The following is an 11,853-nucleotide window of genomic DNA, read 5'->3' as shown; positions in this document are numbered from 1 at the left end:
AATATTTAAATAAGCACTTTACCATTAAATATTTGTACTAGTTATTAATGTTGCTTTAGAGTTGAGTTCTTTAAAAATGAATATTTAATGGTGAAAAATAAATAGAAGATGATAAGTTTGTTTCTTTCAAATATTATAAAATTTACAATTAAAAATGAAAATTTATTTTTTCGAATAAAAATGAAACGCAGCCGGAGAAAAAAAAAAGGAAAAGAGGCAAAAAAGTGTTCTTTGAAATATTGGAAATAAAATAAAAATGTATTAGGTTTGATAAAAGTTTATTAGAAATTAGTAAAACCATTCATAATTTATTTTTTTTAAAAAAATATACATGTTTGATAAAATTTGAGTCATTCTCCTTTTACTATATCAATACTTTTTTACTACTTCTCTTTCGACGTGGAGCAAACTTTCTCTTTCGACGTGAAGCAAACGACTTCTACTTTTAACTAAAAGTGAAGATCCGGCGTTGAACCAAAATGAAAACGGAGACCTTTACTTGTACTTCTAACTAAAGGTGAAGATCCGGCATTAAACCAAAATGAAAGCTCTAGCCCCGTTGAGCCAACAAGATCTAACGAAGATGAGTTTAATTTGCTTTTACCTGCTTTCGCATTAACTCACCATTTAATAATTTGATTCGTAGGAATTCAAGAGTTCCTTTTACACGCTACGCTATCATGTTCTGCTTCTTAGTACAATTCGAAGGCAAACAATTATAGTTTAATTTGCTTAAATTTATATTTCAAAAAATATCAACAAATGCATGTCGAATTCTCTAAAATAGTAAGTTCATCCAACACAGTGGCATCAAAAGTAAGAAGTCCGTGCAACTTAACCTTTTATACCATGAAACACTAGCAACACTAGAACTTTCAAGAGACATTTTGAAAAGTTATTCCTCCAATATGTTGGATAAAGATTTTCAAACAAGTAGGTACAAATAAGAAATCATAAGTTTGACAATTATACTAAAACTATACAAAACAGTTAAAAAGAAACAATGTTGATGAAAAATGTAATAACTTGTCCATATTTTACCTAAATGGTAGCTAAGAAAGATCAATATAGCAAGAAAAATGTGTTCTAAAACCATAGATGCAGGCAATTAGCAGTCCATATAGTTAAAATACAAAGCAATTTACTTATCTTACACAACATATTCGGGCACAGATCTGAGGCGTCTACGACTGCAATCCCAGTGGCCAGTCCTATTCAAGTAGTGCTATCAACTTATAAAAAGTTCAAATTTCCTATTTGCAGTTAAAGCTTCTTATGTATATTATGATGAATTCGACAAAATAAATATACAGAGTTGGAGCTCTCCCAATTATATCGTGGCATATTAATTCAGAAGAAAAAACAAGCCATGGCATCCCTATATTATCTTCTTAAAACATTAAGGCTGTACCTATTTTAGATGGAGCCATACTTCAGCAGCTCCCATCTGAAGGGTCTGAACGAATAAAGAACCTCCGGTGAACTTTTGAATAGCAAAGCTACACAAACACATATAGCAGCAATTGCAACCATTGAAAGCATTGCCGGTTTGTATACAAGTGATGTTCCTGAGTTTCCATAAGATAATTTCTGCTTGCACTGTTTGCATTGTCGGTGAATTGGTTTCCCTAAAGACTTCTCAGTTTGAAAGCTAGTTACTTTTACTGACCTATGACCATCTGATAGTTTCTGCTTGAGATTGCTATCCAACAACGAACCAGGGATATCAAGAACAACATGTCCATCACCTGGTTTCTGATTGATTTTCTTCTGGACCATATGGACGTATGAGTAATGGCCTCGCAGGCATGCATAATCATTGGGTGTCAGTCCAGTACTGTCACGGGCACTTTTCCAAGCTTCAATTCCCACCTGAAGAAAACAATCATAATTCGTCAGCTCCTTGAAACACCTGCCTAACTCATTTCATTCCAAACGATGGAACCAGAAAATAAAACAAAGGAAAGATCTACAACACAGACATCCTTGTGTATATGAATATACCAGAGTGCCTCTTATTCAGTAATTGAACATGTTGAGAATAAATTAAGATTATAAAAGTGTGCTCTCTCTAATAGCATAAGCTTTTAGATGAAAAGGTCACACACTTCAATACGGCATCAAAAAGAATTTTTACGTGCTTGGCTCATGAAAAAGAATCACGGCCGCACTAGAGGGGACGTGTTGAGAATCTTACCACCACCCATTATTAAAAGAATTTCCACAAGAATCAGGGCCGCACGTGAGTGGACGTGTTGAGAATACAATTGAATAATAAAAGTGAGCTCATTCTAATAGTTTAAGCTTATAGATGAGATGGTCAAACATTTAAAAAGAACACTCATGACCATACAGAGACATATACTCAGAAAGCTAAAGCCTAAGAAAGAGCAGGTGCAGGAAAATACTCTTAACTGCAAAGTGTAGTCATAGTTTAGAAAAGAGAATACAGTTAAGTCCCTTATTCCCGGAAAGCAAGGATATCTATTTATGTACTAATAGGGGGTCATTTGGTTTACATGCTAGTTATGCAGGAATTATAATGTAGGAGTTGTTTGTACAGTATAGTAATAAATCCATAATTACACACACGGTGGATAATAATGTAGGGATTGTAATATGATGAGTAATGAAATCTGGAATGCTTTGTAAGGATTATCTACTCTAAAGGCATCTTTGTTTTCTTTGAACAGGTAAAAAGTGATTATGTTGATACAGGAAAAATAGTCTAGCACTAAGTCGGAGCAAGCACAATTCACAGAGTTAGGAGTCATCCACAATTTAAGGGCATTTTTGTCTTCGTATTGCGAACAAGCGCATTCTTACTCCACATTCTAATCTCGTATAAAATAATACATAGATAATAGTATTGCTTGATGCCTATTATTTAATATCATCAACTAAACACTGTGTTAGTTATTTAATACGTCTTTTTTATACAGCTAACCATATTCGTATTCCTATTCCCTTCTGGCTCTAATCAATCTACATACTTATAGTTGTACTAGTTTTCGTAATACCTCCAACCAAATGACCCCCAACTGCATGAGGGGTGTTTTTGCTCCTCAATTGTTAAGGCAATGATGATAAACCCAATTAGGTAACATCATACATCCTAATTAGCTCCAGTGAAGAGCACAAAAAGCCATGCATACTTCTTCTTAGAGGTTGAAACATATCAAAAGGTGCATCAAGCAGTGAATTTCGCACAGGTTTCTTGGTTCAGGTGGTCAAGTCTCGCTACAGTAACCAAAGTACATATTGTCAGGGAGGGGCCACCCCGGATGGGAGTGCCAATATACCAACCCTGATAACAAGGAAAAGAGTGAAGGCTATTGCTGATCTTATCATGCTCCACAGTCCCCCCCACACACAAAACCACACCTCCTTTCGGTGGATTGAGGGGACTGTGTGTTTTCATTGCAAAAAAGCCAAATGCACATAATAGAAAAAGAAAAATATACCTGTCCTGGATCATCAATTAATGCATCCAAAATATTCTCATAGCCAGCAAGACTAGCAACAACATGAAGTGGAGTCAAACCCCCAGGACCCACTGCGTCAGGTCTAAATAAATAGCCACGATCATCTTGTTGAGTTTGTAGTCCTGATTTGTCAAAAGCTCCATGATGACGATATTTCAAGAGGACATCTATCATAGATCTGCACTTTCTCCTCACAGCTCGATGAAGGATGCCAACCTCCTGCAATGGAATGTCAAGCGATGACTGTTGTCCTACATCTACAACGCCATTGAAGAAGACATCCAACAGTTTCTTTACTACAGCACACCAGTCATGGTCAATGGAGAAATCTATAAGCCGATGGAATCTCTGAAAAGGGAAGAGATTCAAGCTGGCACCAGAACCCACTCTAAATTTCAAATGACATCTATGAAGCAGCCAACCCAGTTCATGTAAAAAGTCCAGCGCTTGGTCTCTGGCTTGAAATTCTTCAGTTCCTCGCAGAAAACCATCGTCCATTTTAGCAGCCTCAATAATGCTCTCCAATGTACGAATCTCAGAACAAACATCTTTCTCTGCAACTATAAATGGGAAGAAGTTGCTGCTAAGACCATGGTCCTCAATCTGTCAAAGATAATGAACCTACATTTCAGAAATAGAATAAAGTGTATCCAATATAGTCAATTTTATGCAGAAAAAGGAGATTGAGATATAACGTTTTACTCAGACAATCTACTTTATCAGGTAACTACAGACGTGATCTGAAGTATGAACCAGAATCTGTGATCTTATGAAAAGCAACACATGGTAGTAACAGGGGGTCCAACCAAAAATGAGAGTATATAATAGTTTGCATGTTGCAATGAGGTAAAAACAAATAGATTTCCTTTTTCTTTTTTCCTGATAGGCAAATACATTTATATTTTATCAACCCAAGCCTAGGTTTCTGTGCACATAGAGACCAAAAGCTGATCCTTCTCCCTGAGTCTTCAATGAATTACGTATAACATAAAACTGAGAGTCATCAGCAAGCCAACGAGCATCAAATTCCATTCACAATAAACCGAACAGGATTGCTCCGGGATAGGGAAAAAAATAAGCATTAAGGAGAAAAAAAATCACCTCAATGAACCCTCTTCCAGTAGCATTTGGCACAGTACAAGGAAAACTAAGAGACTGGATCTCATTATAGTCCATACAAGAATCAGCTCCTACCATCACATCAGTACAATTCCCCTGAACTAGATATTTTCCTTCCATGGCACATAGAAACCTAAACGGTAGGTGGAGAAAAACCAAGAATCAATTAACTAGCTCAAGATACTCCAACCAGCTAAGCATAGAACAATAGAAAAGGGAGAACGCCTTTAGGATCAAACAAATACCAAAGGTACCTTGTAGTGGGACGAGATAGGTTGAAGCCTTTGACCAAAAATTGAACTCTTTCAGAGGCACAAACTGCAATAGGTTTGATGATTGATATCCCACAGCTTCTATGGCTTGGCAAGGGAGTGTCCAGAACAACCTGCCCTGTGGTGTACAGAAACAAAGACTTGATGTTCATATCAGATGCGCAACTGTGGATAAAAGACATGACAGGAGAGAACATGGATCAAGAAAGGATACAATGACAGAAGCAAATATACCATTAAACAAAAATGCCACTCGATCCTTCACCCTAGAATAAACCCATCCAGTTCGCCAAAATGAACCAGCGGATGCATTAAGAAGTTTCCTCAAACTAGAGTTAAGATCAGAATAAAGCTGCAAAAGGGAAAACAATTAGGTGCACCATTTGTTAAAATAAGAGCATAACAGAACACAAGGAAATGGTAAAGGAAACAGAAGGAAAAGGAAAGAGCAGATGTGTGGCCTAAGTAAATTTAATTTGCTAGTTTCATTTCATTAAAAGGTACTAGGAATAGCTTACAGAAAACACAACTTTACGGGACAACTAAAGCGATACCCTCATTTAAAGTATCATAAAAGTTAATCTCACACTCATTTTTAGCTTCCATTTAGCCAAAATATTGTCCACTCTGACCAACATGATTTCTCTTTCCTTTCCCTTTATTTTGAAACAACAAACCCAGATAGAACTTTTGTTGCTCCATTCTTCCTCTCAGGAAATGAAGTGATAGACTTCTAAAAAAAAAAAAAGCTACCTCCTCCCATATGGGTTTATCCATCCGAAGATATAATGTTAGTATGATACAACCAGGTCTAATATAGCTTTCAATATCTGTAGGACTGTGTGATAGCCAATCAAGAACCTGCAATGTCCAGGAATAGAGAAGGTTGGATTTCATATTGAGATGAAAGAAATATGAGAACACTTCCATAGAAGCATATTACAGCAAGAGTACAAAAATACCTGCTTCCGCAAGCCTGTGGGAATTTCACCAGGATCTTTCCCAAAAAGTTTAAAGACAATACGATCCGTTCGACTCTGAAAATTAGTCACAATCTTGTAGTTAAGAGACAAATAATCTTTATACATTGATGTATCAAGTGTTAGCAATCAAACTCACTGAACATTTCTTCTCTGTATCTGACTAGCCCTACAGACACAAACAGCCTAGAGCAACCTAATGATAAAAACACATTGATTCAAACTCCAAGCTCAAATATGCCATTTAACATTGAGAAAAGGCTCATTTATGTCATCCGTTAAAAGTTTGCTCATATATGCCATTTCCGTTTGAGTAAAGGCTCATCCATGCCATTATAACATTATTTGTTAACTGAAATGGCATAGTTGAGCCAAACTTTAGGTTTGATGGCATATATGAGCCTTTTTTCAAAGTTCGATGGCACATTTGAGCCTTTTTCTTTATAATAAATGATTTAATCAATGACGTGGCCAAATCATAATTGACCACGTGTAAACATTGGTTTTGCAAAACTGAAACTTTTTTTAGTTTATAAATAATGGCATGGATGAGTCTTTTTCCCAAACGGAAATGGCATAGACGAGCCAAACTTTAAACAGATGGCATAGATGAACCTTTTCTCAAAGGCATATTTGAGTCTTTCCCCTTTTTAGTTTTACCAAAAATACAACCAAGCCATTTTTTTCTCAAAGAGAAAGGATTTTACTGCAAAACAGATATCTCATTGCCAGCAGTTCACGTGACAAATAAACGGGACAATTGTATATCTTACAAGTAAATTTAGCAGCCTGTATGACAGACGACTGATAGAGCTCGGAAGAGCATACTTACGGAACATTGTAGTGGTGGTAAAATACAGATTAAAGTTTGCTCAACACTGGAGGATCTTATGGAATGTGTCTATACAGCAGGTCAGATTGGATAAGTCAACATCCAATCTTACCATATTTCATGGAAGTACTGAATCCTAGTTAGGATTACAGGCAGCCAATTTTGAAGACAAAGTGCAAGTGCTGATCGCTGAAAGTCTTATTAGACTACTTTACTTACTGGAAACAACAATGACAGAAGCCTGCTAGAGTCATGGTTTTCAATTTCCAGATATTTTATCAAAACTTGTCTTATTTATGTCTTGGGCTTCTTGAAAGCAAATTCGAAGGGAATCTTTGGTTTTTGGTTTTTGGATGTAACATTGCAGCACCATATTACTGCTGGTTCATCAATAAACTAACCTTTCTGTCAAAACAAAAAGAAATGAATCTATCACAAATACTTATCATTCTATAACATGTTGTCCACCTTTTGTGCGAATATATGGAGTGTAGCACTCCAGAAAATTTAGAATAAATTTAAGCTCAAGTTGTGCTTAAATTGTCTGTTATATAAATGGTTCAATGTATTGAAATGGTGGAAATATGATTGGTAGATTATTTGTATGAAGTCTAAAGCGATCAGAGTTAATGGAACCTACGGAACAAGAAAATAGGAAAACTGCCAAGGGGCCAAAGACTCAAACAGGGTATTAGAACATACGGATTCAATGCCTAGAAACTACATTGACTGGTGTAGTTATGTAGTCTAATGGTCATTATGGAATGGGGTCTACTTTGTATTGCTAGCAAACCCCCACATAGAAACCATATGGCATTATGGTGAGAGTTGAGACGGCTTAGCTGGTCAGACATAGTTTGAACACCATGATGTACATATGGCGGTTGTTCAGTTCAGGTAAGTGTTTGGGTGAGGCCTACTTCATGATCGTGGTGGCTAGTTTTTTATCATCTCTTTGGGAGGGAGGGGAGGGAGGGTTTGGAGCATTCTTTCATACGTGATGTCATAGAAGCTCGATAGACATAGTGGAATCAACTTATGTTTAGTCGTAGTGGGTTCAACTTATGTTTAGTGTCTTTTATTTAAGTCTCAGATCTTATGTATGAATGACTATTTTTGAATTTATGGTGTTCCATGATATTTCAAACATTTAGGCCATTGGTGCCAAGATGTGTGAAATGTGTTCATATTGTTATGATTTCTGTCCATGTAAGTCGGTTAATACTAAGATTAAGGTATCAGGTGTCGGTACCTTCCTTCAAATTTGGGGTGTGACATCCCTCAATTCTGGACCATGTTAGAACATCCTCCTTGGACTAATTTTGTTTATAGCATTGTGATACTCAGAAATTTCAGACATAGCACCATAGGACCTTCTGTTAACAACTCAATCCTAAAAACTTATCTAAGTACAGTAAGATAACAAATCATTTCTCCTACCCAAAGAAAAAAACATGCAACAGACAAAAACGAATAATGTGGATGTTACAGCTGCAAATATACTTCATAAAGAAAGGAGAGAAAACAGGAGAAAATTCTGAGAACTACCAGAACAAATTAGATGCTAAAGATCAGCACTCCAAATAAACATGTCTATTAGCTAAACAAATGCATACAAGCACAATGGTAAACACCAATAGAAAAACAAAAAAACACATACCTGAGCCTCTCCACTTGAACTAGATGGTGAAAGGGATGAGGTGGATCCTGAGTTCAAACTTGTTCTTGTGGAGCTTGACTTATGAGGGTCATGACTTATCCATAGAGGACAGCCAGAAGATGCAGCCCCTGGGTTTACAAAGGCATCAGAATTCTGCAACTTTTGAATGCCACCTTGAGAATCATCATAGATGTTATTCAAATCGATATTTAGCTTCAACGGTGCAGATGTGGTGACTGAGGCATTTGCATTGATAGGTAAGCTCTCTTTTCTACAACACAGAGTCTCAGGCTGTAAAGCACAAAGATTTTGTGAAATTCCACGTTCAGCATCGCTCGTGCCCCTGTCCATTCTCTTCTCTTTCACTTCTGATGCAGGTATAGTCAAACAATTCGCATTAGGCCTAAGAGAGTCCTGCAAATTAATCCAATCAGAAGCTGAAGGGAGAAATGGTTCAATATCAATGTTTGGATCTAGTGCAGACCTCTTTTGGAGCCTCCATAGATGTCCCTGGGTTTTGCAGATCTGAAGGTGCAGGAAACAAGCCCGATGCGTTCCTCTCATTAGCTGCACCAGCCAGACTAGCTAAGTTTCTTAGCAGATGTGACAATAGATCCTGGTCTTTAGTTTGATCCGAGCTATTGACTGCATTTCACAACGAGAAAAAGCCATAAAGTAACTCATCCAATTCATTTAAACCAAAATCTCTAAAAAAGTATCTATGTGCCTATACATGATCATGATTCTTGTGGAGCCCAAAAGCTTGTTGAAGAACAAAACATGCCTAAACAGTTGTTCTAGTCCAAAAGTATTGATGGCTAAAGTTCCAGTAGAGAAGCATCAATAGATAATTTCCACCAAGATTATTTTAATGGCCATCAATTACTCAGCTGTTAATCCCTGACCTATGTTGCTAGGATTCTCCAAAAATGTTGCTGCACCTGTGTTGGATACTCCAAATATGCACCACTTTGGTGTATCTGACACGCACCCGTCAATATTTTTGAAGAGTCCGAGCAACATAGTCCATGACTCAATGCCCAATGTCATGTGTAGCCTTTAGATAAAACAGAACAGCTAAACTAGGTAGTAAGAACCTGTGCTGATGTTTCAGCCATTCAAACTTAATATAACTTATGCAAACAACTCTCCTGCCACCAAAAAGCAATACCCAATATCAGTTAGATTTAACAACTGTTATTCCCAGAGACGAACTGCTGTTATGGAATAGACATCGTTGTATTCATCAAGTCGATGTTATACCAGGCAAAGGACAACTATACATTCTTTTCTTTCTCAGCCTCTTGCACCACATAAAGAATGGCACGCTAGCCCTCTTGCACCACATAAAGAATAACACTCTAGCCAATTACCGTACAGTGAAAGAACTCACATTATTATGTAAATGCTATCACCTTATTAATTTTCCCAACATCTTTTGTCATACAAAATGAATATATCGCAGGAAAACCATGGAATCCATATAAGGACTTACACTGTACATTGGCCAGTATCCTCAGCAGACTAATTAATAAGTAGTTGCTACCCCCCTCATCATTCACGGAGGCTCCATTAGCTACATTTTCTGGATGTGTTTTCCTTCTTCGTTTGTTATGACCAGCTAAACGCCTACGACAGCTCCGCTTCCCCTCATCAAACTCTTCTAGAACATGAAACCTGCCGAAAGTAATCATAACAACCAAACCATGATCATTGTCCAGGAATATGTTACTAAATTTATCTCCTCTCTAAAAGATTAACCTATTAGATAAGATGGACACAAAATTTTAAAATATTATACTCAATGTAGTCCCACAAGGTGAGGTCACCCCTACCTTAGAAGTAGAGAGGTTATTTCTAGAGACCCTTAGCTCAAGGAAAAATAATCCATAAAAAAGAAGTAATGGAACTAAACACAGATAGTAACAGAAAAGAAACTACTCACAATACTACAATAACAATAATTGAGTACAAGAAACTAACTAAATCTTCCGCCATATGAAAAAGCAATGTATCCAGTTTCTAGAGGTTCTAATTTTATTAGTATATTTAAACTGGTTCATAAACTAGAGATAACAACACAAATAGTTCATGAAAATGCAAAATGCTTACTAGAAAACTAACCTACTACACTGCTGACAGAAACGCTGCATAACATTCCCAACCAAAGCTTTTGCTGCTTTAGAATGCACCTCACACACTTTATGTCGTCGATGGTAATCTTTAACACTGCTCAAATCAGCTCGACAGTCTTGCACTTGACAAACAGCACGATTCGATGAAACCCCACTAATTTTCGTCTTTTTACCATTCTTCCCTTCCCACTTTTCCACTTCCCCTTCCATCACAGGATACAACTGTTCACCAAGCTTCAAATTGAGGGATCCAGCTTCACCATTCTGCTCATCATCATCATCAATTACAATCGTCCGCCTCCTTTTCTCCAATTCCTTCCTCCCTTTATCATTTCCTAATGACAATTCACCTGCACCAGATGAAAAACCATTGAAGATTCCAGTAGCAGTTTCTGGAATCTCTGATCCTATAGGAAACAGCTGTTTACTTCTACAATCTGATGGCAGAGAATTCAACGGCTCAGCAGTAAATCTATCACCATCCCACACCCAATCATTCGAATCCCACTCCCTACTCTTCTTCCCACTAACCTCCATATTTGACACAACTGGACCATGAAAATTACGAGCCTCCATCGACAGAAAACTCTCCCCTCATAAACACCCTTCACAAATTAAAGATGAAATATACATCATGAACAAAAATTATTCAAAAATTCCACTCAGAAAAGTGAAATCAAGCTATATTTTAGCTTAAATTAACAGCAAACAGAACAACCCAGAAAAATAACCAAACCCCACACCAAAAAACATCCTTTTTCAGCTCAACTACATTTCTTACAATTCACCCAATCAACTATTTTCATTTCAGCACAAAACCAAAACCAAAACAAACCAAAAAAAAGCCGGAAAAACTGAAAGAAAAAGGGTTGTTGAGGAATTCAAGTATACAGCAAAAAACTTTGAAGTAAGAGAGAGCTAATTAAGAAGACTGTTGACAGTACAATCTCTCTGAGAAGATGTGATCGGAAAACAGTAAAATCTCCGGGCAAATTTCGCCGGCAATATAGATGAATTATTATTAAAAAAAAATAGAGAAATATAGTGTGAGAGGAGATGAAGGGCTTGTTTGTTTTGTCACGTGAATTTTTAGTAACAATAAAACAAAAGTAAAATTGAGCAAGTCATATACTCTTTCTTTCTTCGTTCCATAATATTTGTCATGTTCGGTATTTTGATTAATATTTTAAAATATAAATTAACATATGATTTCGAATTAAAAAATTAGAACTCGTTTAATTGAAAAATAAGTTATCCTAAAATTAATTATCTCAGAAATGATATTCATCCTTAATATGAATAAAACCAACATTGTAATCTCACGAAATAGGATCTGAAAGAGTAGGATGTATGCATATCTTATCACTGTC

General features: G+C 36.6%; 1 protein-coding gene across 1 annotated transcript; it reads right to left on the bottom strand.

The window, feature by feature from the left end:
• Positions 1–1,068: 1,068 nt before the first annotated feature.
• On the bottom strand, positions 1,069–11,577 carry LOC107020352 (squamosa promoter-binding-like protein 1). The gene is made up of 11 exons (XM_015220678.2): positions 10,473–11,577; positions 9,844–10,025; positions 8,833–8,993; positions 8,349–8,762; positions 5,839–5,913; positions 5,630–5,737; positions 5,111–5,228; positions 4,859–4,994; positions 4,587–4,737; positions 3,465–4,088; positions 1,069–1,872 (listed from the first exon to the last, which is right to left on the bottom strand). Exons 1-11 carry the CDS (start codon positions 11,057–11,059, stop codon positions 1,417–1,419), a joined length of 3,012 nt encoding a protein of 1,003 aa, XP_015076164.1. The 5' UTR covers positions 11,060–11,577; the 3' UTR covers positions 1,069–1,416.
• Positions 11,578–11,853: the final 276 nt, after the last annotated feature.

Source organism: Solanum pennellii, chromosome 5 (genome assembly GCF_001406875.1).
Source record: "Solanum pennellii chromosome 5, SPENNV200".
NCBI classification, from domain to species: domain Eukaryota; kingdom Viridiplantae; phylum Streptophyta; class Magnoliopsida; order Solanales; family Solanaceae; genus Solanum; species Solanum pennellii.
This window is presented reverse-complemented; position numbering and strand designations above follow the sequence as displayed.

Excerpts from the sequence above, each read along its gene's own strand:
- LOC107020352 (XM_015220678.2), bottom strand. The coding sequence starts at position 11,059 with ATGGAGGCTCGTAATTTTCATGGTCCAGTTGTGTCAAATATGGAGGTT. Across the intron at positions 5,914-8,348 it reads GTTCAAGTGGAGAGGCTCAG|AGTCGAACGGATCGTATTGT; the intron begins GTATGTGTTTTT and ends ACTAATTTTCAG. Across the intron at positions 4,995-5,110 it reads AGTGGCATTTTTGTTTAATG|GGCAGGTTGTTCTGGACACT; the intron begins GTATATTTGCTT and ends TGTACACCACAG.